The sequence below is a fragment of the Aotus nancymaae genome, unplaced genomic scaffold (genome assembly GCF_030222135.1).
Source record: "Aotus nancymaae isolate 86718 unplaced genomic scaffold, 86718_ANA_hifiasm-v0.15.2.pri h1tg000057l, whole genome shotgun sequence".
Classification (NCBI taxonomy): Eukaryota; Metazoa; Chordata; class Mammalia; order Primates; family Aotidae; genus Aotus; species Aotus nancymaae.
This window is the reverse complement of record NW_026988471.1, coordinates 67791013-67818042: the sequence shown is the minus strand read 5'-3', so window position 1 is coordinate 67818042 and position 27030 is coordinate 67791013. Positions and strand designations below refer to the sequence as shown.

The window sequence follows — 27030 nt, the reverse complement described above, 5'->3', positions numbered from 1 at the left end:
CTTATTATGGAATTTGGGAGTTACATATATATTCTAGACATAAATTCTTTATCAGATGTATGTATCAGATATGTGTTTTGCAAGTTTTTTTTCCAGTCTGCCTCTTATTTTTATATTCTTGACTGTCTTTGGAAGAGCAAAAGTTTTTACTTTACTGAGCTCCAGTTTATTATTTTTTCATTTGTGAATTTTTAAGGATGATGTTAACTCAAGGTATTTCATAGATGTTCTTTCTCACAATGAGGACATTTCTTTCTACTTCTAGTTTTCTAAGAGCTTTATCATGAGTGTATGTTGAATTTTGTGTAATGATTTGCTGCACCCATCAAGATGAACACATGGTTTTTCATTTTAGTATATAATATATTGGATGACAGTAAGTCCTCACTTAACTCATAAATAGGTTCATGGAAACTGCAACTTTAAGTGAAATGACATATAAAAAGTCAATTTTACTATAGGATAATTGATTTAAACGAGAGTTAATTTCCTAAGGTCTATTTCTGGTCACAAAAACATCATCAAACTTCTAAATAAAGACTCAAAACATTTTTTAAGATATTAAACATTGAAACAAATTCGAGCTATACATACACTTAAGAAACATTCATAAAAACAAGTAAGATAATTGTTTACCCAGTTTCTGGTGAATCAGCAAGTGAAGGTGGTATAGTGGTGGGTTAAATCAAGGAAGAGATGTTGCTAAGAGACAATCACAGGGAACGCTTCTTACCACCATATAGTTAAAAAACAAACAATAACATACATGGTGGGATCACTGAGCATTGTTTATTGATATGTATTTATATGACTGTCATATACTTTCTGACTTTTTATTTGACAAACATCTGTATTCATTCCTTCATTTTCCAGTTGCTATTCTGGTTCAGGGTGGTGGATGTCTGGAGCCTATCCCAGAAGCTCAGAGCATAAGACAGGAACCCACCCTGGACAGGATGTCATCCCATTACAGGGCACACTCACTCACACACTCACACTCACTCATGTTCATGCCTATTCACTGAATGAGCACATCTCTAGGATGTGGGAGGAAACTGGAGTGCCTGGAAAAAACACACACAGACATGGAGAGGACATGTAAACTCCACACTGACAGTGTGTGACCTTGGCTGGAAATCAATTTTTTTCTCATCAGCATTATAACAAAACGCTTTGAACGAAACAATGTTATTTGATAACCTGCTGTGTACTGATTGATTTTCAAATGTTGAACAAACCTCATATTCCCAGGAAAAACTTCACTTGTGAGATGTATTATTGTTTTTATAAATTGTTGTATTCAACGTGCTAATATATATATTTTTTTCATCTGTGTTCAGGAAGAATACTGATCTGTAATTTCTTTTTTTTTTTAATGTAATCTTCATCTATTTTTGGTGTCAAAGTAATATTGGCATCATAGAATGAGTTGGGAAGTATGGTCTCCTCTTGTATTTTCTAGAATAATTCGTACATAATTCATGTTGTTTCTTCCTTAAATGTTTGGTAGGGTTCACCTGTGAAACAACCTGAGCCTCGAATTTCCTCTGTGGAAAGGTTTCTAACTACAAATTCAATTTCTTTCATTGATATAGGGCCATTCAGATTATTTATTTCTTCTTGAGTGATTTTCAGTGTTTGTGTCTTGCAAGCAGAATTCCAGCTACTCAGGAGGCTAAGGCAGGAGAATTACTTGAACCCAAGAGGTGGAAGTTGCAGTGAGCCGAGATTATGCCCCTGCACTCCAGCCTGGCGACAGAATGAGACTTTGCGAAAAACAACAACAACAACAACAACAACAACAAAACAACGACAACAAACCAGACATATAAGCCTAACTGAATGAAATTGCTTTTTAAAGATCATTAATTCCCTTTTTCAAAAGCAAAATTTAAAAGCAGGTGTGACTTTTCCATGTTATCAATCTGAATCTCCGCCTGCCAGCTGAGTGATGCCAGGAAAAACATGAAGCCATGTGGGAAGATGGAAAGCCACATAAGAAAAAAGTTAGAATCTCTGGAAACAACTTAAGCAGTGTTTGAGCAAAGAAAAGAAGAAAAAAAAAAAAAGAAAGAAAAAAGAATCCACAAATCATTCCTTGGAGGAGAGTTACCCACCATGAGCATCAACTTCTTTGGACTTTATGTGAGTGAGAAATAGAAGTTTATTTTGTGAAAGCACTGAGATTTTGGCATTGCTTGTTAGAGCAGTTAGTGTCAATATTCTGACTAATAAAAGTAACTGTGATAGGGACACTGTGCAGTAATAAGAACATACACTAGAGCTTGGGCTGATGGATTGGAAAAAAAGATAAATGAGAGAAGCATTACAGAGGAAAAATGGCAGAAGAATCAAGGATGACTTCAAGGGGAGTCCAAAGAACTAGAAAATTGTCAACAGAAATAACAATGTTCAGAAGAAAAGAACAACTTTGAGAAAGTAGTGTAGCAATTTTTATTTTAGACATGGAGCTTGATATAGTATATACTGCCTGGAAAATGAAAAAAGAGTTTGCAGAAGTGGAGAGAGAGAAAGAGCATGAGCGTGCTTCAGAGAAATATTGTAAAAATAGAGGATTTAAGTTTTGTAATTAAAAAAGTTATAGTTTAATGGGTTTAAATAGGTCTAAAATGGATCTGGTTGTCAAGAAATGAAACTAATCAAATCAATAGTTGGAGTGGATTTTACTATTTGGTTTGAACAGTAGGATAGTGGGAAAAAGACATCTGTAAAGATGCCTAAGATCCTTAAAGATATAAATGAAGGTATTATGTATATAAGGAAGAGTAAAATTAGTAAATAAAACAGGCTAAAATAAAACAGAATATTACTGTGAAAAAAATTGGAAACATTACATTACGCTGGGAGCAGGTTTCACAGCAGCAACAGTAAGTGCCAGAAGGCACTCTAGTAATATCTTCACAATGCTAGAAAGAAAATAACTGTCAGCCTATAACTACTATCCAAAAGTAAGGGGAAAATGAAGATTAATTAAACATAAAAAATTTAGCATCAATAGGCTTCCAATAAAGAACTATTAAGAGATATACTTAAGCAAAAAGAAAATAGAGTATTTGAGATATAAGAAATAATTAGCACAAAATTGTTAAAAATATCTTAGTAAATTTAATTATCCATTGATGGTATAATTAACTATTATGAGTTTTTTTTTCTTTTGTAATAGTCTCGCTCTGTTGCTCAGGCTGGAGTGCAGTGGCACGATCTCAGCTCACTGCAATCTCCACCTTCCAGTTTGAAGAGATTCTCCTGCCTCGGCCTCCCAAATAGCTGGGATTACAGGTGTGCACCACCATGCCCAGCTAATTTTTGTATTTTAGTAGAGACAGGGTTTTACCATGTTGGCCAGGCTGGTCTTCAATTCCTGACCTCAAGTGATCTGCTGGCCTCAGCCTCCCAAAGTGCTGGGATTACAGGCATGAGCCACCGTGGCTGGCCTGTGTGGTTTTTTTAAAGGTGACAATAAAACTACATAATTATAACACCCTTGGGATAGAAAGCATGCCAAATAAAAGTACTGAGTTCCTTGTGTCTTTTTGGAAGAACAAAATATAAGATGTCTTTTGGATTTGTAGGAAATGTGGTTAATAAAGTATGTTTGTTAAAATTCCAAAGGAAGCCCTAAATAATAAAAAATTTACATATTTCAGAAAGATAAGGGAAAAAGGAGACTATACAATCTCTATCAATATGAAGAAGGCAAAAAATATAGAAAAGAATGCTAAGAAAGCAGTAAATACACAATAAAATAAGACTAGAAAAAGTCTGAACTATATTAGTAATCACAATATAGGAAACAGATGACATTCACATATTAAAAGAGCTTTTCAGACTGTAGAAAAAATAAAACTTGGTAAAATACCATAAGCTAAAGAAACATCTAACGTAATACCACACAGAAAAGTTAAAAATAAAATGAACAAAGAAATCTACTACCCAAATATTACTAAAGAAAGGCAAACAAAAGACAAAAAGAAATGAACATAAATAGAGGCACAGTGGGACATATTACATGAGAATGAACGACAGTTCTCCAGGATGATATACTGAAGATGAATTTTCATATTCCAAAGAGCATTGCTGTGAAAGGTATCAAACAAAAACTCATAAACATTACATAGAAACAGACAAAAGTGCAATCCTAAGAAAGGTTTTTAACATGCCTCTAGTAGAATTAGTTAGATTTGGTAAATAAAAAAATTAGGAATAACGTAGAATATTTGAAAAGTAAAATTAACAAGCTTGATCTAATGGAAATATCCATTTTAAATGTAATCTGATGATATAAAATATACATTTATTTCAAACATATGGGGCATTTATAGATAATAAAAGAGAAAGAGAGGAAAAAGAGGAAATGGTGAAGAAAGAGAGAAAGGAGAAAAACCTTTACCAAGAAACTGAAAAATATTCTTGACAACTTGTGGACTAAAGAGAAAATCACTGTGGAAATCAAGAAATATTAAGAATTGATCAAAATAGTTATGAGATGCAAATAAAAAGTACTTGATGGTAAATAGTTATTGCTGAATGCTTTCCTTTAAAAAATAGCAAGAGATTTAATACAAATGGGTGGATTTCAGCTCAAGAAGTTAGAAATATAACAACAGAATAATTCTGAAGGAAGTGAAAATTAAAAAAAAAATAAAGGTAGAAATTAATGAAATAAAAAACAACTAAGCAATACTGAAAATTCACAAAAATGGCAAAGACAATTTTTAAAAATAGCAAGGTTGGAAGATTTGCTCTGCAAGATATTAAAACTTACTTATAAAGAGAGTGAAATTAAGACTGGGAGGCATTGTCATTTGGATGAAAAAATAGAACAATAGAACAGAGAGACAATAAACAGACTAGCACATACATGGAAACTATATGATATTTTAAATTAGTGGAAAAAACCTAAACTATGCAATAATGGATGCTGGGACAACTGGATACTCAAATGAAGAAAAAAATTGGATTGCAAACTAATACTATAGTCAAATATAATAGTAAAATTAAATGTAAAATGCAAGATTCTAAGAAAACAGAGGAAAATACATTAAAGAAATTGGAAGCATTTCTTAAGCAAGACTAAAAACCACAAATTAGAGAAGAAAATATTGCTCATTTCAACAATATTAAAATGTAAATGAAACTTCTGTATAGCAAAAACTCCATAAACAAAATTAAATGATGAGCTATAGACTAGGAGATTATTAGAGAATTCTTATTCAGAATATGTAAAGAACTCCTACATAGCAATAAAAAATGGACAAGAATTAGAAAAAGGGGAAAGGATATGAACTAGCAAGTAGTTGACTCTTCACACTCCTGTGACCCAAGCAAGACTACACTACAGGACACTCTTGAACAGGTGCGAAAGCATCTGTGTCCGCACCGTTTGTATCAGCAAAGCAATGATCCATATAGAAGAGTGGATAAATGAATACTAATATCTTCATTCATTGAAGTATTATTTAAACGTTTCAGTGCTTTACCAACTAAAGAATATTGGACTCAATGTCAGAAGGCCTGAGGGAGAGTTATCTTTGCCAAAAGCTATATACTAACTATACATGATCCTGGGCAAATTCCTTAACCTGTTTGGCTCTTAGTTTCCTTGGAAGAGGTTTAGATGGGACTTGAAACAGCGTTCAATCTGAATAACTCAAGGAAGTTTTAGAAGTCCACCTGCCTGCACCCCTTCTCAGACCTACTCCGTCAGTGTACCCAAGGGTGGGCATGGTCAGCACCAGGCCCTTCCAGGTCAGCAATTTCACTCCCTCAGCAGGGAGCTGGGAAGCTTAGACAGGAATTTCATTCAAAACAACGTTTACAAGCACCTCTTCTCATTTCGGTTTTCACTCTTGAGTTGTAGGTAGGCCTGACAGTTTCCAATTCTATCTTTCAGTCAGGAAGCATTCTGGAAGCAAAAGCCTCCTTGCTAATGCTGCTATCTCAGCAAGGCAAGGAGTTATGGTTACCCAGCAGCTAATCAGAGAGGCTGTATCATTTTCAGAGTTAAGAGTGTGGACTCCGGAGTTAAATTGGACTCAGATCCCCAAACCCTGCCTTTTGAAGTTGTGTGACCCAGAGAGTTATTAACTTCCCTGAACCATGGTTTTCCTATCTAAAAACCATGTTACCTTCTATCCTGTTTTGTAAAACAGAACAGGATAGAAGGTAACTTCTAGGGTTTTTATGAGTATCGGATGAATCAATATATCTGAGGTGTTTGGAAAGTGTTTAAACATACTAAGTGCTCTACAAAGCTAGCAACTATCATTATTAGACTATAGATCCAGAACTCCTGAAGACAGGAGGGGGACGTAGTAGAGGATAGCATGTAATACTTTCATTAGTCCTACTGTCTATGGGCATTGCTGGTTTGCCTTTTTGAGTCCCTGAAGCCACATATGAGAGAAAATTTGCAGGTGCATTACAAAACTGTAATCCTTTCTGTAACTGCTCTCTCAGAAAGATTTAATAAAGTTCACTGAAGAGCCAGGGTAGGGGGATTCCAGTGAACTAGGTAGCCCTTAAATTGCTTGAGAGCCCATTTTTATTTAAAGCTGCTAGTTAGGAAGTTGTTTCAACTGCAGAACCAGGACATTATTTCTGTTATCTGTTTGCTTACTGTGGTGATTATGAATATTTTATAATTTTACCATTTACTTTTTTTTCCTTTTTTTGAGATGGTGTCTTGCTGTGTCACCGAGGCTGGAGTGCAGTGGTGTGATATCGGCTCACTGCAACCTCTGCCTCACGAGTTCAAGCAATTCTCCTGCCTTAGTCTCCTGAGTAGGTGGGACTACAGGTGAGCACCACCACACCCAGCTAATTTTTTTTTTTGTATTTTTACTAGAAATGGGGTTTCACCATGTGGTCCAGGCTTGTCTCAAACTCCTGGCCTCAGGTGATCTGCCCGCCTTTGCCTTCCAAAGTGCCGGGATTACAGGCATAAGCCACTGCACCCAGCTGCAATTTACTGTTTTCTTTTTTTTTTCAAGTGTCCCCTCCTGAGTTTGTGATTATACGCTGACACTAGCCATTTCTAATTGTCATGTTAAAAAAAACTACACAAATGAAACTTTATTGTCTTTCTCTTTTTTAGTCTGAAAATCTTAACACCCTGCAAGATAACTAGAGCTCTCTAACTTGCAGTTTTGTGCAGTTTTGGGTGAAGCTTAACGTAAAAATTTGGTTAACCCTGGTAATTGGGGAGAGTGCTTTCTGAGCCTTGTTCCTCATGGATTTCTGGAAATTGACACCAATCTAAAGGGAAGAAGGAAGAAAGTTCTAGGTTGTTTGTTCTCAAAGTAGGCCTCCCCAGCAGATATGACTGGATATAAACCCAGTCTCATATCTGTTCCCTCTGTGGAAGAATTTAGCCAGCAGAACAGTGGTGAAAAGACATTGAGTGGGGGCCCAACTCAGGCCTTAAGGAAGCACTCTTGAGATGTTAGCAATTTGTCCTTATAGAGCTATAAAATGTGTGCATAGAACAAGCATCTTGCAATATTTTTAAAGGGTGGAAATTAAAATCTCAAATGCAGCATAGTGCAGATAGCAGGAAATATTTACAGAGTGACCAAGTGGTGAATTTTCATTACTGACTGATGAACTTTATTGATATCAGGTATGTGGTTGGATCTCAGTTCTGATAAAGGAGTTTACTGGGGTGTGTCAGAGATACAGACATATGGTCTTTTCCAAAGTGATCATTTGGAAAAGAGATTTCCACATCTTGAAGCCTATATAAAGAATAGAAGCTGCATGGGGCAGCTTTGCACACTCCAGCACCATCCTCCTTCAGGCAAAATGAAAATCCTTGTGAGTATTTGTTTCTGCTTCTTGATACTCTTGTGGTGACTACAGGAAATGCTCGTACCTAATATGACATGGATTTCGGGAGTCTTGGACAGATACTGTGCATGCTTCTAAGCTTATGTGATTGAATTAATGATATCTTGGCAGAAATAGTGTTGAATAAGTCTGACTTTTTTGTCTTTTGTCTGTTTTGAGATGTTTACTAAAAAAAATACAAAGAAATATCTAGAGAATTTTGATTTGGAGGATGTTTAATAATAATCCATTAATATGAGCTTCACAGGAAATGTGGGCTATTTAAAACAACTACATTTGCTATCTAACAGAGAAGTGGTAATTTAAAAATAATATCGTAATAGTAACAATACTACCTCTTATTTCTCAAATGCATATTAAGTCTTAGACTAAGCATTTCACATGAATAATTTCATCTATTCATTGCAACAACCCTACGAGCTGAGTAGTATTCTCTCCATTTTACCGATAAAGAGACTGAGAGGCAGAGGAATGTGATTTTCCCAAGCCCATAAATGTGGGATTTAGAATGTAATTTATCCATCTTAATCCCCACTTGCAGGTGTGATCATGGCAAATTTAAGCAGCCACAGTCTTCAATGGCCTTCCATTATGACTAAATTCTCCCTTAGGACAAAATGTTCCTTCTATGGCCACTCTACTCCTCCATCTGATACCAGCCTCCATAGTTCCACACTGCAGTGCCCTTTGGACAGTGGGCTGTGTTCTGACCTAGAATGGAACTCACTCCCCCAATCTCTGTCCTTTATTCTCATTCAGCTGCTAAGGGGAAAGCAAAATGTTAAGTATCTCTTTCTAAAATGTTTAAGACTGTCAGCTTAAAGAGCTCGCTCTCTTGGGGCTCTCTTGATTTTCCAAATTGAGACCCAACTCTGAAGCACAAAATTATTACATAACCATGGTGTATTAACCACGATGTTGGATGGGAGATCATTTTGGGGCACAGGACACTCCCCAAGGTCTCTCTAATCATAGCATTAAGGTGGTTTAGTCCTTCAACTACTTGTTCAAATCACTATTTTAGACTCATTCAATAGAATATACAGGAGTATCATATGCTGCTAGAGCTGGTCTGTGGTAAGAGAAGATGTATCCCTATGGCAGGTTGAATGACTGTGCACAGGTCTTCTTTAGATGCTCTACTGCCAGTCGCCAGAAGAGAAATATTAAGGGTGGGATGGAAAGGGAAATAGAAAAGTCCCACTGACAGTTCTTAAAAATATCCCCCTTCCCCAAGACTCCTTTCATCAGTGGTTTTCAATGAAAGTACAGTAAACCATGTACTGATGTAGTTTTCGGTGATAGTACAGTTCACCGATGTTCAGAAGAGAGGGTACAAAACCTGGGTTAGCATGTTGGAGCAGACTCTTACTAACTACAGCAAAATATCAGAACTGCCTCAGTGTCAGCCTCACGACCTGTAGGCCCAGCACTTGTAGGATAGTATCACTAAGGCATGGGTTGTAGGAGAATATGACAGTTTTGCTTGACGTCAGCTCGAAAGTTAATTGTGCTCTCAAGCATTCTATTTTCATAGCTTTCCTTAGGAACCTATTGTGTCTTCAACACCCATGATTCATTTTAAATCTATATTACACTCTCAGTCTTAAGGGATTAAAGTGGTTTTTTTTTTTTTTTAATTATTTTTTTTAACCAGAGGGCACAATTTGACCACAGTTATCCAAAGCCAGTATGAATCATATCTGGATATTTCCATAGTAAAATGAGTCCTTCACTGCTCACCTACTCCAAGTTTCTCCTACTATCTAGATGGTTATAATGCTAGAAACAGTTGGGAATTAGGTGGCAAATGTAGAGCTGTGTGTCTGGCAAATAGAATGAACTCAACAAATGCCTGTTAACTGAGTTAATGTGTGTGCTTCACGCTTTGGAAAGGGAGTGCTGACCATCTGTGGCCACTCAGTGTCTCGGTACATTTTCTGAGATATCTGTGCCTTTCCTGTCCAGTGTTCCCTCCTGCCCCCACCCTAGTGACTACCCTAGAATGGATGTGGTGGGTCTGTTTTTCAGGTGGCATTTCTGGTGGTGCTGACCATCTTTGGGATACAGTCTCAGGGATATGAGGTGAGTTGGTTCAGTTGGTTCCTTATGGGCTTTATCTCTTAGAGACGTTGGGAGAGAAAAGGGAAGGTACAAGAGAGCTTGAAAGACAGTAGAGAGGCCATATGCCTTATTTGGGATGGAATCTCAGAAATTATCAATAGTGGAAACAATGAGCTTGGCTGTTCCTCTCCAACCACAATACTTTGCAAATGTAAGCCATTGCTTTAAAATGTGGTCAGTCTCATTTCTCCTGTGATGTCACCGCTTCTTCCGTATATAATATAGTAAACTATAAGAAAAAGCTTTGCAGTCTTATGGCATCATAAGCTTTCGGACTGGGATCCCAGTGGAGAGTTTTAGTTTCTAATCCCTTGGTTATAGTAGGCAGAGGCTTTATTTTGTCAGAAGATTTGCCTTTCAAATGTATCAGATTTATGGAAAAACATTTTGTCTTCCCTTTCAATCTAGGTTTATAACATCATCAGCCCAAACAACAATGGTGGCAATCTTCAAGAGACAGTGACAATTGACAATGAAAAAAATATCGCCATTGTTAACATCCATGCAGGATCATGCTCATCTACCACAATTTTTGACTATAAACATGTAAGCACCAAATGAATTTTTGTGTTCTTCAGGACTAGTTTTCTTTCTTTTTTTTTAAATTGCATTTTAGGTTTTGGGGTACATGTGAAGAACATGCAAGATTGTTGCATAGGTACATACGTGGCAGTGTGATTTGCTGCCTTCCTCCCCTTCACCTATATCTGGCATTTCTCCCCATGCTATCTCTCCCCAACTCCCCACCCCCCGCTGTCCCTCCCCTATTTCCCCCTGACAGACCCCAGTGTGTAGTGCTCCCCTACCTGTGTCCATGTGTTCTCATTGTTCAACACCCACCTATGAATGAGAACATGCGGTGTTTAATTTTGTGTTCTTGTGTCAGTTTGCTGAGAATGATGGTTTCCAGGCAGGACTAGTTTTCTAAAGAGCAGAGGGATCTATATATACGGGACATACACACCTGAATTCTTAGATTTAACCCTGTAATTCTTTAAGAATTTCCTCACTTTTGCTTTTTTCTTTTAATAATCAAGCAATTGGTTAAAAAAAAAGCCATTTCGAAGAAAAACATATGACAGGAAACAGATGCATTTGCTTGACCTTTTCAGGTAGAAATTGGAAGAGTGATGCTATTATCCCACTACAGGCTCAGAAAGTACAGAGAAGAGTAACCAAAGCCCAAAGCAAAGCCCAGCATGTGGAGCTCAAACACATTTGTTGAGTGAATAAATGCATGAATAGGGCTTCTAACACAGAACATAATGCAGATAAAGAACAATTGGTTGGGCATGGTGGCTCATGCCTGTAATCCCAGCACATTGGGAGGCTGAGGCAGGAGGATCCTTTGAGCCTAGGAATTGGAGACTGGCCTAGGCAATATAGCGAAACCCCATGTCTACCAAAAATACAAAAATTAACTAGGTGTGGTGGTGCGTGCCTGTGGTCCCACCTACTCGGGAGGCTGAGGTGGGAGGATAGCTAGAGCTCAGGAAGTCAAGGCTGCAGTGAGTTGACACTGCACCATTACACTCCAGCCTGGGTGACAGAACAAGATCCTGAGTCAAAAAAAAAAGAATAAAAGAATAAAAAGAACAATCACAAAGCAATCACAACATAGCAGAAATCTAGAGCAATTATACACATTTAATTATGTACATAGAATAGACAATAAATCATACTTTTTCTGTAAGAAAGAAAGTCTGCTAATTAAAAGCACTAAACTATTTTCAAGTGTTAGATACTGACATTAAGAATAAGTCACAGAAAGCTGCTCAGAAAACTTATCTTTCATCCTTTATTTATTCATTTGTTTTCCATTTGTTCCACCAACGAATTGTGAACCTGCTTCTACCTAGGTTCAGAGCTATGCACTATGGCTAGACGTAGGTTCCAGCTTTTCTCACTAGACTTTTGAACATGCTTTTCTTTCCCTTTTCTTCTAGAAATATCTTTACATTCCTTTTCCCCGTTGGTGTTGACAGTTCAATGGCACATTTGAAAGTATAGAGTCATGTGGTTTAAAAGGAAGTGGCACTGAAATTGTTTTTAAGCAACCTTCATGGAAATCTCAAAAGTGTTCTTAAAAAATAAGAGTGGCAAGGATTTGCTTTAAGCTTCTTCCATTGTCACCAGGCTCAGCCTCTGTCTATTTTTGAATTTTAGGAACTGACAATTTGTGAGAATTGAAAAATAAGAAACAGAATGATTTCTATTAGATACAACTTTCTAGAGTGTATCATTACTTGGAACTCTGTAGAGACAATTTTCATTCCAGGTGAAGACTCAGTGGTCTTAGGTCCCTTCTGGCCCCAGGGTCTTTACCTTCCATTGCTCTTTTAATCCCACCTTATTCCAACCCATCTATCCAGCCAGCTTGGGTTTGAGGTGAAGGGATGGAAAAAACTGGAGAGGAAGAGAAGATGGTAGATGAGGGGAGGATAGTTGAGATGTGTGTCGGGCGGGGGGGCATAAGTGTGGGTATGGGTATGCATATGAGAGTTTCTAAATCAGCACTGTCTAACAGAACTTTCTGCAGTGGTGGAAGTGTTCTAGATTTGCATTTCTAGTAGGGAAACCCCCAGCCCCTTGTGGTTATTGAGTACTCAAAATGTGTGACAGAAGAAGTGCATTTTAAATTTTATCTAATTTAAATTTAAATTTGGATAGCAACATACAACTATTAACTATCATATTGAACAGCACAGTGCTAAAGAATATTGTATTTGCCCCAAACTGGGGAGGAGACAGAATAAAATTAGTAGAAAGAGGCCTGGTGCAGTAGCTCATGCCTATAATCTTAGCACATTGGGAGCCCGAGGTGGGTGGATCACTTGAGGTCAGGAGTTCAAGACCAGCCTGGCTAACATGGTGAAACTCCATCTCTACTAAAAATATAGAATTAGCTGGATGTGGTGGTGCACACCTGTAATCTCAGCTACTCGGGAGGCTGAAGCAGGAGAATTGCCTGAATCAGGGAGGTGGAAGCTTCAGTGAGCCGAGATTGCACCACTGCACTCCAGCCTGGGCAATAGAGTGAGATCTCTGGCTCAAAATAATAATAATAATAATAATAATAATAATAATAGAAAGAGATAGAGAACTGCTTGTTCTCAATCTTTCAAACCTCAAACTGCAGACTCTGGTTCTTTAACACGAAAAGGAGAATACAGTCTTGGGTTTGCACAATTTCAAAGGGGTAGAAATGACAAATGAAAATGTTATGTAAAATAAGTCAAGTAGATAAAATTGATTGCAGGTTGGAAAGCAAGTCCATTATATATTCACTGTGCATGTTCAAGCCTTTCCTCTGAGGTTGAGGCATCTTCTTCACCAAGTTCAGATCTCAGGGAGCTGGGGAAGATCAGTAACTGTACTCTTGCTGCCTCAGGGCTACATTGCATCCAGGGTGCTCTCCCGAAGAGCCTGCTTCATCCTGAAGATAGACCGTCAGAACATCCCTCCTCTGAACAATCTCCAACGGTACATCTACGAGAGACAGGTAATTCTGGGGTACTCTTGAGTATTCTCTGTTCTTAAGCCAGGCAATACTGGTGTTTATGGAGAAACGAAGAGGATGAGAGAGAAGATCATACTATCATGCCTTACCATAAATATGATACTCAAATTATCAAAGTTATTAAAGTGTTTTCATTTTTATTTTATTATTTTTTAAGAGCAGGAGTACATTTCAGCTTGATTTCCACCACATAGTCTTAAATACAAGAACTTATAATAAATTCCATATAACAAGGACTGACCAACTTCTCTCATCAGATCAGGGCTACGGGAAATAGTAATTGAAAGAATAATAAGAGAAGTTGTAATATTCAATGACACAAAGATGCAAAGAAATAATACAGTATAGTGAACATATATAAACACTGCACTGTGGCTAGAGACCCAAGGTCTAAGTCTGCCCCTTCAGCTTCTCATATGTGCCACCTTTGATGTGGGACTTACCTTCTTTGGGCTTCATTGCCACCAGAGGTAAAATAACACTGGTAATTACTAATGAGACTACTTCACAGATAGAATACTCAAAAAGAGATGATGCCTTGAGATCCCTAACTTCTTTCTGTTTAATAATCTGAATGAGAAAAATAGTCACAATTTAGAATAAGGTACACCAAATATTGTCAATTTATTTTATGTTGTTCTTCTCTGTTATACTGATCTAGGCTCTGAACAACATGTTCTCCAACAAATACACCTGGGTCAAGTATAACCCTCTGGAGTCTCTGATCACAGACGTGGATTGGTTCCTGTTTGGGTCACCCATTGAGAAACTCTGCAAACATATCCCCTTGTATAAGGGTGAAGTGGTTGAAAAAACACGTGAGTACCAATAAGTCATTCATTCACCAAATGTTTTCTGAAAACTACTGTGTGCTAGGTGCTCTGTTAGGTGCCATGTGAAACACAAATAAATGGGTACAGTATCAGTTCAGTTTGCTTTGGGAATTACTTACGTACCATGTGTGTAAATTGTGCTAAATGTTAGGAATACAGAAATAAATTAAACTGTCTCCAAGGAACACATAGTCTAGTGAAGAAGCTGACAAGTAAAAAAAGGGGATAGAATAAAAGATTCCTGGGTGCCAATGAAAAACTACTGGATTCTTGTATACTTTTATATGTAAGAATTTCAAGTAGCACAAAGTCTTCTGGGCCCTTAGAATAACATCTTTTGAAGATAAGAAGAAGGAAGTCACTAAGAAATGCTCTCAGGATTGAGAATAGAATTGGTACAGGAAAGAGGAGGCACTTACAACAGGGAATAAAAACCCTGATTCATCTGGTAACATATGCCACTGCAGATATTACTGTCATTTTTATACAAAGTTTCTAAATGTGGCAGAGCAGAGTGAAAGAGGTCGGGCCAACTGATGATGAATACAACAAAGGAAATTTCTCAGAGTAGTGGAAGGTAGATAAAGAAGAATTTATATTTATTGTATACCTACGGCCTAGAAAAAAATTTTAAGTGCTCATTCCTAAAGTAGACATCTATGTAGGTATGCCATTGACACAGAATGGCATAATATCACTGGGATTGAGCCAACCAGTGCTTCCAAAAATTGTCAGTTTTATTTAAGCAAATGTATTATTATTCTAATAATTCCAATAATATTTTTCTTAATGCTCTTTCTTTGAAAAATTTTACCTTTTCCAGATAATGTTGGTGCTGGAGGCTGTGCAAAGGCTGGGCTCCTGGGCATCTTGGGCATTTCTATCTGTGCAGACATTCATGTTTAGGATAATCAGCCCTCTTGTTTTACTTTTTCAAAGAAATACATCCTTGGTTTACACTCAAAAGTCAACTAAATTCTTTCCCAATGCCCCAACTTATTTTGATATTCAGTTGGAAAACATAAATGCTGTATTTACAGATTTTTTGGTGTTTGTTGCTGTTTGTAAGCAGCAAAGGGAATCCAAGCAATGTCTATGTCAGTATATAGAAGAAAAAAAATTCCCAGAATTTCAAATACGGTGCATAATGTGTGAAAATTCCTAGATGATACCACTGGGTCACATGCGGACTCATTAGCTGGGGTCAAATTTCCATCTCTGCATCTGCTCTCTGCACCAGCTTCCCATCTAATCATCCAAATATATGGGAGCAACCTGATAGAGCAGAGGCTCACATGGTGGTGGCCTTGACCTGGCCAGGGATGGGACATGGGATACCCTTATCAAACAACTTGAATGCTCAGGTGAAGGAAACTCTCTCCTGAAAAAGTGCCCAGCTTTTAGGGCCATTCTTATGAGTTAAAATGTTTTTTAACTCATCAAAGCAGTAGACTCAACCTGAATGAACATTATTATATTGTCCTGGAGTGAGGAGGGAGAAAGAAGCACCTGACATCCAGGCCAAGATGGGCCATACTGAAGATCATAACAGAAGTGAAAACCTAACTAGAAATGCCAAGTCAATACATAGCCGAAAAGCAACTTCCAATATTTCAAATAAATTGTACATTGTGTACAAATCTCAGATCGTGAAGCTGGGTCACATGCAAACGGTCGGCTGAATGCAAATTCAGAGCAAAGAGGAATTCTTTAACAACAATTTATTCTCTTGCCACAGACCTCTGGGATCCTAGCTGCAGAGGACTTCCTGTCTCCCCTGCTGAGCTGACATTAGATTCTCACTAGAGATTAAATGGGAAAGGGCTTCAGCAGGCACAGAGCTGGAGGCTTTGTCTGTGAGACAGCTCCAGGAGAGCCTGGCCACTGCCCGGGGAGAGCGTTCATCCCCCAGGGCTCCCTGTTCACCCTCTGAGAGGCTCTGGCCCCAAATAACTCTCAGAATGGGAGAAGAAGGGTTTCCCCGTAGGATTAGGGCACATCTGTCCCGCAGGCCCACCTGCCTGCCAGTCTCTCTCAGGGTTCCTGCCAGACCGCCCCATAGGAGAGTGTACACAGTGCAGCCTCAGCTGCTCCGACTGGGTACTTGGCTCCACTTGAGTGCATTCCGGCAGCCTAGGAGCTGTTTAGATCCCTCAGTGCACCCAGATCCTGACGCCGAGAGTCCCCAGGAGGGAGCTGTGAGCAGATCCGGACGTCCCAGGGCTAAGGTCTGTGGCTCCAGAGTACGGAACTGGGCCCGCTGCTTGAGTAGGAGAGGAGCCCATACTCTCAGAAAACTGTCAGAGGTGGGTGAGTCGCACAGGTTCGTGGGCTGCTGTGGAACCTAGGCATGCCTCCTGTGGGTGGGGCCTGTCTCCCTGCTGGACCTCTGCCTGAAGGAGCCCCACGACCTGAAATACCTAATAACAACAACAAAGTCGAAGCCACAGTGCCAGTGATCAGAGGTCGCTCCCCCCAAGACCCAGGAGGGGACCTGGTGGGGGGGGTCACCTCTCTCCCCCTTGCACCACAGAGCATGGCTTCAAAGGCCCGGATACCCAAAGGAGCCCGGTGGCAGAATGAGAGCGTAGCTTCCGCCCATTGCTCTCACGCGCCATCTACTGGATTTCAGCCCCAACTACAACACGAAAAACCGCTACTTTTCCTTCCTGTGAGTTAGAGCCTTAGCCCTCTGAAAACTTCCAGAAATGAAGCCAACTGACTATATTTAGTTTATACCACAGTTAAAGGAACACCAACCCTCCCAGATTAGAAAGAATCAGTGCAAGAACTGTGGCAATTCAAAGAGCCAGAGTGTCCTCTTATCTCTAAATGAGTCCACTAGCTCCCCAGCAATGGTTCTTAACCAAGCTGACTGAAATGACAGGCATGGAATGCAGAATCTGGATGGCAAGGAAGCTTATGGAGATCCAGGAGAAAGTTGAAATCCAATCCAAGGAAGTCAAGCAACCCAGTGAAATGATTTAAGAGCTGAAAGGTGAAATAGCAATTTTATAAAAGACCCAAACTGAGCTTGTTGAGTTGAAAAAAGAATTGCATAATACAATCAGAAGTACAGCAGAATAGACCAAGCTGAGGAAAGAATCTCAGAGCTCAAAGCCTGGTTCTTTGAATCAACTTAGTCAAAAATAAAAAAGAGTTTTAAGAAATGAACACAACCTCCTAGAAATATGAGATTATGTAAAGAGACCAAATCTATGACTAATTGTCATCTCTGAGAGAGGGAGAGAGAATAAGCAACTTGGAAAATGTATTTGGGACATAGCCCACAAAAATTTTTCTAATCTCTCTAGAGAGGTCGACATGTAAATTCAAGAAATACAGAAGACCTTGTCCAGATAATATGCAAGATGACCATCCCCAAAGCACGTAGTCATCAGATTCACCATGGCCAATGCAAAAGAAAAAATCTTAAAGGCGGCCAGGGAGAAGGTTCAAGTCACATTCAGAACACTCTCATTAGGCTGGCAGTGAACCTCTCAGTAGAAACCTTACAAGCCAGAAGAGATGGCAAGGGGAGGGTCTATATTTCTCATCCTTAAGGAAAAGAAATTCCCACCAAGAGTCTCATACACTGCCAAACTAAGCTTCCTAAGTGAAAGAGAAATAAAACCCTTCTCAGACAAGCAAATGCTGAAGGAATTTATTTCAACTAGTCCAACCTAACAAGAGGTCGTAAGGGAGTGTTGAATATGGACTCAAAGGAATAAAACCTGCTACCATAAATACTCACTTAAACACAAGGCCCACAAACACTATAGGCAAATTACACAATAAGTCTACATAACAACACAATGACAGTATCAAAATCTCACACATCAATACTAACCCTGAGTGTAAAGGGGCTAAATGCCCCACTTAAAAGACATAGAATGGCAAGCTTGATAAAAAGACAAGACCCAATCATCCTCTGTCTTCAAGAGCTCCATATCACATGTAATGATATTCACAGACTCAAAGTAAAAAGTTGGAGAAAGATTTACTGTGCAAATAGAAAACATAAAAGAGCAGGAGTCACTAGTTTTATATCAGACAAAACAGACTTTAAACAATTAAGAAGGACAAAGAAGAGTATTACCTGGACTGCAAAAGACTTATTGGGAAAAAAGAAGGGTATTACATAATGACAAAGGGTACAGTCCAACAAGAAGGCTTAACTATTCTAAATATATACACACCTCACTTTGGAGCACCGAGATTTGTAAAACAAGTTCTTGTCCTATAAGAAGGCTTAGACAGCCACACAATAATAGTGAGAGACTTTCACACCCTACTTACAGGTCATTGAGACAGAAAACTAAGAAGGAAACTCTGGACTTAAACTTGATACTTGACTAAGTGGACCTAATAGATATCCACAGAAAACTTCAACCAACAAAGACAGAATACACATTCTTCTCATATGCACATGGAACATATACCAAGATCAACCACATGCTAGGTAAGAAATCAAGTCTCAATAAATTAAAAAATATTAAAATAATATTAAGCTTAATATCAGACACAATGCAATTAAAAAGAAATATCAAGAAATCTCTCAAAACTACATAAATACATGGAAATTAAACAACTTCTAAATTACTCTAGCATGAACATCAAAATTCAGGCAGAAATAAAAATTTATTTGAAATTAATAAAATAGGAACATATCTTACCAAAATCTCTGGGGTACAGCTAAAGCAGTGTTAAGAGAAAAGTTTATTGCACTAAATCCCTTAATCGAGAAGTTAGGAAGACCTCAAATTAGCAGTCGAACTTTGCATCTAAAAGAACTAGAGAGAAAAGAACAAACCAAACCCAAACCTAGCAGAAGAAAAGAAGTCACTAAAATTAGAGAAGAACTGAATGAAATTGAGATGCACAATTCTTAAAAAAGATCAAATGAAACCAAGAGTTATTTCTTTGAAAGAATAAATAAAATGGATAGACCCACCTAGCTAGATAAACAAAAAAGAAAGAGAAGATCCAAATAAACACACTCAGAAATGGCAAAGGTGATGTTACAACTGATCCCACAGAAATACTGATCCTCAAAGACTACTATGAACAACTCTACACACACAAATTAGAACATATAGAGAAAATGGATAAATTCTTGGGAGCGCAAAGTCTCCTAAGATTGAATAAATGCAAAAATCCTCAACAAAATATTAACAAACCAAATCCAGCAGCACATCAAAAAGTGAATATATCATGATCAAGCCGTCTTCATTCCAGGAATGCAAGTCTGATTCAACATAGGCAAATCAATAAATATGATTCACCACATAAACAGAATTGAAAGCAAAACCCACATAGTTATCTCAATAAAGGCAGAAAAAAACTATCAATAAAAATTCAACATCTATCAAAGGAACATACCTCAAAATAATAATAACCATGTATGACAAATCCACATTAAATATCATACTGAATGGGCAAAGCTTGAGCCTTTCCTCTTGAGAACAGGAGAAGGCAAGATACCTACTCTCACAATTCCTATTCAAAATAGTACTATAAGTATTGGAGAGAAATAGGCAAGAGAAAGAAATAAAAGGCATCCAAATAGGAAAAGTAGTCAAACTATCTCTCTTTGCTGATGATACATTTCTATACCAAGAAAATCCTAAAGACTCTGTCAAAAGATCCTAAAAACTGATGAATGACTTTAGTAATGTCTTAGGATACAAAATTAATGTAGAAAAATTAGTAGCATTTCTATTCATCAACAGTGTCCAGGCTGAGAGTAAAATCAAGAACACAAACTCATTTAAATAGCCACAAAGAAAATGAAATATCTAGTAATACAGCTTTCACTAAGGAGCTGAAAGATCTGTACAGGCTTAAGGAAATCATAGATGACACAAACAAATGGAAAAAATTCATGATCATGGATTGGAAAAATTAATATTGTTAAAATGGCCATACTGCCCAAAGCAATATACAGATTCAATGCTATTCTTATCAAACTGGCAATGTCATTCTTCACTGAATTAGAAAAAAAACTATTCTAAAATTAATATAGAACCAAAAAAAGCCCAAACAGCCAAAGCAATCTTAAGCAAACAAAACAAAACAAACGAAAAAACAAACAAAAAACAAAGCTGAAGACATCACACTACCAGACTTCAAACTACACTATAAAGCAACCAAAACAGCATGTTACTGGTACAAAAACGGACACATAAACCAATGGAGCAAGTTACAGAACCCAGAAATTAAGCCACACACCTACATCTGATCTCCAACAAGGCTGACAAAAACAAGCAATGGGGTAAGGATTTCCTTCAATAAATGGTGCTGGGATAACTGGCTAGGCACATGCAGAAGATTGAAGCTGGACCCCTACCTCTCACCACATACAAAAATTAACTCAAAATGGATCAAAGACCTCAAAGACCTCAAACTAAAAAAATTCTAGAAGACAACGTAGGAAATACACCATCAGCCTTGGCAACACCAGCCTTGGCAAAGACTTTTTGGCTAAATCCCCAAAAGTGATTGCAACAAAAACAAAAGTAGACAAGTGGGATCTAATTAAAGAGCTACAGTACAGTAAAAAAAACTATTAAGACAGTAAACAGACAACCTACAGAATAAGAGAAGATATTCTCAAACTATGCATCTGATGAAGGCACAATATCTGTCCAGAATCTATAAGGACCTTAAACAAATCAACAAATGACAAACGAGTAACACCATTAAAAAACAGGCAAAGGAGATCAACTGATACTTCTTAAAAGAAGACATACAAGTGGCCAATAAACATATGAAAAAATTCTCAGCATCATTAATCATCAGAGAAATACCAGTAAAACCACTATGAGATACCATCTCACACTAGTCAAATGGCTATTATCAAAAAGTAAAAAAACTCACAGATGCTGGTGAGGCTGTGGAGAAAGGGGAACACTTATACACTGTTGGTGGAAATGTAAATTAGTTCAGCCACTGGAAATTGGTCTGGGGATTTCTCAAAGAACTTAAAACACAGCTACCATTTGACCCAGCAGTTTCGAGTATATACCCAGTGGAAAATAAATTATTCTACCAAAAAGCAAATATGCACTCATATGTTCATTGCTGCATTATTTGCAATAATAAAGACATGAAATCAACCAGGTGCCCATCAATTGTAGATTGGATAATGAAAATGTGGTACATATATACCACAGAATACTACACAGCCGTAAAAAGGAATGAAATCATGTCCTTTGCAGCAGCATGGATGAAGTTGGAGGCCATAATCCTAAGTGAATTAATGCAGGAAGAGAAAACCATGTTGTCTCAGTCTCCTGGATCCCAATACCTCTCCAGGCCTTCCATGTGTGCCCCTAGACCACACTACCCACCTTCACATCCCCATTCCACAACTGAGTCCAATGGCCAGCTTGTTGATACTTCCTTAATTGTCAGCAAGAGCAAGCCCTTGGATGGCCCAGTGGGTCTCGTCACTTCAGATGTGGCCTTGTGGGCATTTCCTGGCACCACTTTCTCTCTGGGTCCTGTAAGCTCCCCAAATGCAGGAGGTCATGGGGTACACCTGTGTGCTCAGCAACATCCAGCATTGTGTTTGCTGTTTCATCTAGGTGTCCTGTTGCTCCCATTGCCCCTTACAGGGCACCAAGCCTTCCCCAAAGGGAGGCAGCAACCCATGGTCTGAAGTTGATCTACCATTTCAGATCTCACCAGGGATAGCCTAGACTTCAACTTGCTTTTTAGGGTATTAGGGCCCCGATCCCTTAGTGCCCAGGGATTGAAAGTTTGGAGTAATCCCAGCCCTGCCAAACAGTAGGGGTGCTGGCGGGGAGTGTCTGCTGGCTGTTCATGAATCTCTGGTGTCCTGGGTCTCTCTCCATTGGACATGGCAGCATCTCTAAGTTACAGACTGCAATGTGCTGCCCTCCATGGTCGAACCACTTCTGACATCTGCTAAGCATCCCATCCCATGTGTCCTGTCCCCTCTTCAATGCCAGTGAGTCACGATGGCCTAGGCTTTTTCACAGCAATAATACCTAGGAAGTGCCCATGAAGCCCTTTAGTCCTGGTCCCTCGCTCTGCATGGGTCTTCTGGGAAGGCAGTCGCTGAGTGGGTCAGTTCATGAAAACCTGCATTTATGAAGCTCTGGACTGTGTAGGCATCATCCTGAGGTGGAGACAAGTGAGAGACCCAGCGCTTAGAGGAGCTATGACAGGGAGAGTGCCTTCCACCTTGAGGCCACCCCAGACCTGGAGGAGCTGCAGGCCCTGGCTCTGCAAAAGCACCTTTGAGGTGGGTAAGACTGTCTCACAAATGGGCAGCTCCTAGAAAGGATGCATGACCAATGTGTGTGCTCATTGCCTGCTCTGAGTCTCCATTGGTCCCCCTGTGTTCCTTTTCACATTCATGCATTTAAAATATAAAATATACTGATGTTTGTATTAAAAAAAAAATGCTAGCCTGAAGGAGCAGCCTAGCCCAGGATATAAGTGTGCCCAATGGAGCTTTCACAGGAAGCTGGGTGAGGCGCGTAGATGAGATTATTTCCCATACAATTGTGCTTCTCACAGTAAATGACATGTTATATGTCACGCAAACTCCTTTGCTCATCTGAGATAGAATTAAATACAGTTTGTTCATTCAGAGCTCCCAGGATTAGAATGCATGGACCCAAACAAATACTTTATTATACAAATATCTTTTTGGATAAACTGACTCAATGAATGAATTCAAGCATTTGTTAACTCAAACATAATAAATATAAACTAGTGAATTAATAAAATATTGAGACTTCTAGCTTCTAATACTGATGAAGTAGTTTATATCAGACTAACCTTCCTGCCATAACAATTGTAAACCTGGAAAAAAATATAAATAGTAGCCATTTGTAGACAAAAATATTTGATTATCCCCAACAGGCAGAAACTAAAGGGGATACGTGCTTTAAAAGAAATGCTTATTCATCTATTGCTGGTAAGAGTTGTCTAATATTACGTGGCAAAACAGTCCATTGATTACCCAATCCCTATCCCCCACCTCCCTCTCCTTCTAACACAGCTCCAATTTGTTTAAGTAGCAAGAATAACAACAACAAAAAACCCTTAATTTTAGAAAATGTATTCCTTTAGTTCCAGGGGATTGATCATGATTGGTCTGAATCAGTAGTTTTCAACTGGGGTGTGATTTTTCTCCCCTCCCCTGGAGACATCTAGTGGTGTTTGGAGACATTTTTGGTTGTTATAGCTGGAGGGTACGCTACTGGGATCTAATGGGTAGACACCAGAGATGTTACCAAACATTCTACAATACCCAGGGCACCACCCCACAGCAAAGAATGTTCTGGCTTCAAATGTTTACTGTGCCAAGGCTGAGAAAGCCTGGGCTAAATCAGTCTTGGTTTCTTTTAAGAAAATAAAATAATACTATTTCCTTAGCCTGTGATTGGCCAGTGGGTGGCCATATGATCTTGGTTCCTGCCAATGAGTTGTAAATAGAAATTTGCTAAGTGGGGCTTTCAGGAAAGATATCTCTTTCCTGATAAGGAAGAAGAGAGTCAGCTGACATATGACTCTGCCCTTTGCGTGTTCCTATCATCCTTCCCTCAATGAGGATATGAGGCTGGGGTCAAGAGATGATCGGCCATCTTAGGGCCATGAGGCAACAATACTAGAGAAGGAAGATTCAGGAAAGAAAGAAAGAGCTAGAATGGCTGACTGCATTATTCCAGAGCTGTACCAGCTTGGACTGCCTTCCTCTGTACTCACATGATCTGGATCAATCTTTACCTGTTTAGGCCACTGGGACTTAGTTCTCTTTTTTCACCGCTGAAAACATTCCTTACAGATACTCCTGAAAGAGGCTGGATAACTCCAATGAGCACACGTGCCTCCACACCCGGACCCACCTCAGCACTGGTGACTCCACTTCCTTTACTCCTAAAGCCCCTTTGAAAGTTCCAGGCTCACCACATTCCTGTACTCATGCTGCGGAAACCCAATACCGAAGGTTACTCCTGGGATAACTTCAAGCAAATGTCACTTGAAGCTCACTGTCCAGCTCTGTTTGGCCTGCCATTCCTTCTTATCAGTCCAGACACTGTCCCTAATTCTCCCTTGGCTCTTGGGGAAATGTCTGATGTTGCAGCAACGCTGATGCAAAGGACTCAGCACACCTTCAGGAATGGAATCAAGGGCTTCTTGGGGTTTAGGGTCTAGGTGTACCCCATTTTAAGGTTGTAAGCCCATTTCCTCAGCATGCTTTTAACCACTAGGTAAGATTCCCTGGCTGCAGCATGGCCCTTCCAGTTCATGCAGTAGCATATGACCCCAAGAAGGGACACCCCAAGAATTCTCCCCTCACTGCCTTTAATGATGCAAATTATCCCTCAATCTTCCTCTGAAAAGTTACTGTTGCTACACCCATAAGGGCATAGTCTTAGTACACAATGCTTGGTCAATGGACAATCATCCTGTCTTCTTGTTCATGACCTTTGGTAGCTTCTCTTTTCTCCTGTTTGACCCAAGCTAATCGCAATAGGGAGAATCCTGGGCTACTTGCCAAGTCCTTACAGTCTGAAGTTGATCCCTACCTCAAGAGACTTGCCAGAGTGTGTTTCATTTTTGCTGAGAGCTCCTCGGCATATTCCATTATGCTGAGGATAAATTAAAGGATAATTCCATTTCCACTCCCTTGGGGTTAAGCGTGAGGGTTGGGTATTGCCTGGGAGTGGCGTGAAGAAACCTTCTGGGGCATTGGAAATGTTCTGCATATTCCTCTGGTTGATGGCGATGTTGGATGTATACATGTAAATATTCATTGAGCTGTGTACTTAAAATTTGCACTTTATTGCATAGTTCAATAAAAATGTTAATATATTTTAAAAACGTAAAACACAAAATAAAAAGGAGGCCCACCCAGTCTTCAGCAGTCTCAAGATACACACAAGTTGGCCATGGCTTGAGCCCATCAGCACTGAAAGGCTCAGGTTCCAGCTGCCTAGTGCCTGGAGCCAGGCCAGAAGACCCAGAGCTGTGGTCTTCCTTCAGGGATGTGGAGGATGTGAGTCCATGGATAGCTACAGCTCTACCTGCTGTGGACGGCTGGGGTACTGCCTGTGTGTAAAATATCAACCAAACTAATTCAACCCATTGGAGGGGCTCAACACGAATAACTACTGACATATGGGTTCAGTTATGGGGAGGATCTCTCTGCCCTAAGCAGACAGCAAGACAAGGAGAAGCAGCACATTCCAGGCAGGATAAGGGGCACTGCTCCTGATACCTTGGGAAGGAAACAAGAGCACAGAGTGAGCAGGGAGCCAGAAAATGAACACTGGGCAGCTGCCACCCAGGGTTGGTGAGCCAGCTTGCCTGTACCCATGGTCCTGAGCTTGGGCACAGCTGGCTCTTTCCTGGGCTGCAGAGAAGCAGAAGGGGCAGGGAGAATTAGAAGTGACACCATCTGGGGTGGAAAGGACTAGTGAAAGATTTAAGATGTTCCCCCCTAAAGGGAAGTCTGTCAATGGAGTACCTTTCTCAAAACAAGGAGGCCAGGAAATTTGACCTCTGTTTTAGATCTCCTCTCCTTTCTGCATTGGGTCCAGAGGGCTCATACACCTTAAGCCCCCTGAGGCTCTCCAGATCAGTGGCAGAGATGGAAGTATTGGCCCAAAAGGCAGCCAGCACTCCACTGAGGGACAGCAGATGTGAATGACAGGGGCTGACCCAAGGGAGCAAGAAAAGAAAAGAGATGATTTTCCTGCTTGGAAGATGACTGTACTCATTCTTAGCTACTTTTAGGCACTCCCAGAGAGACTCAAAAATTATTTCAATGCACTCAGCAAGAAGCTTAAGTTCCTTAATCACAGGTGGAACATACAATCTGTTATTAGTGTTCATATGATCCTCTTATAAACAGAAGGCTTGTGGCCTTAATAAACATGGAATATATTTGGGTCAGGGACACCGATTTGAGATTCGAATATGGCAAATTTCACTGAGTGCTGAATTAGATATATTCTGAGGATAAATGTTAACAATGGCTATCAGTAGGATGGCAACATCTTGAATGCTATTTTTTGCCATCACAACCCCAACTCCCAAAGGACCTGAATTCTTGTACATGGAAGATTCTTTATAAGGACCCAAATCTACCTTGACAAGTCCACTAAGGTCTAGAGGACTGTGCTGGCTCTTTCTCAAGAGGGAGCTATCACAGCCCAGCCAATGACAGCCAAGTGTGACGATGCATATCAGGAGGGCAGCAGGCCTTGAACCTGGCATTTCTGGAAGGAAACCAGTCCCAGCTGAAAAGCAAGTATCTGCAGGGAAGTAACAGGTGGAGATAAGCATGGTGTGGGGGTGAGGGAGTCTTGAAGTCTCCTGGAAGTAACAGGTGTGCTATAATTATTGGATGGCGTCTGGAGGTAATGGGAAATTCAGTAGCAGCTGAAGCTCAGAAGCCCAGAAGATGGAGATTGGCATCAGAGCAGTCAGTAGGTGGCAGGCCCCCACCATCCCAGAGGGGTCAGGAGCGGGGATCTAGTAACTGTAACAGGGACTTAGGCACATATGACAAGACGGGGACTGCTTCCCAGAGCTCAGGTTGAAGATGGAGGCTGGGTGTCAGGGATGAGGTGGGTACAGGATGCACTGACAGTCATGGTGATTTGACTCTGGGGATTCACTGGGCTTAGCGTTGGGGTC

The 27030-nt window shown here is 39.6% G+C and overlaps 1 protein-coding gene across 1 annotated transcript; it reads left to right on the top strand.

Moving 5' to 3' along the window:
• Positions 1 to 7796: 7796 nt before the first annotated feature.
• GKN2 (gastrokine 2) lies at positions 7797 to 15387 on the top strand. The gene is made up of 6 exons (XM_012433926.2): positions 7797 to 7836; positions 9901 to 9954; positions 10402 to 10539; positions 13385 to 13495; positions 14175 to 14331; positions 15170 to 15387. Exons 1-6 carry the CDS (start codon positions 7825 to 7827, stop codon positions 15250 to 15252), a joined length of 555 nt encoding a protein of 184 aa, XP_012289349.2. The 5' UTR covers positions 7797 to 7824; the 3' UTR covers positions 15253 to 15387.
• Positions 15388 to 27030: the final 11643 nt, after the last annotated feature.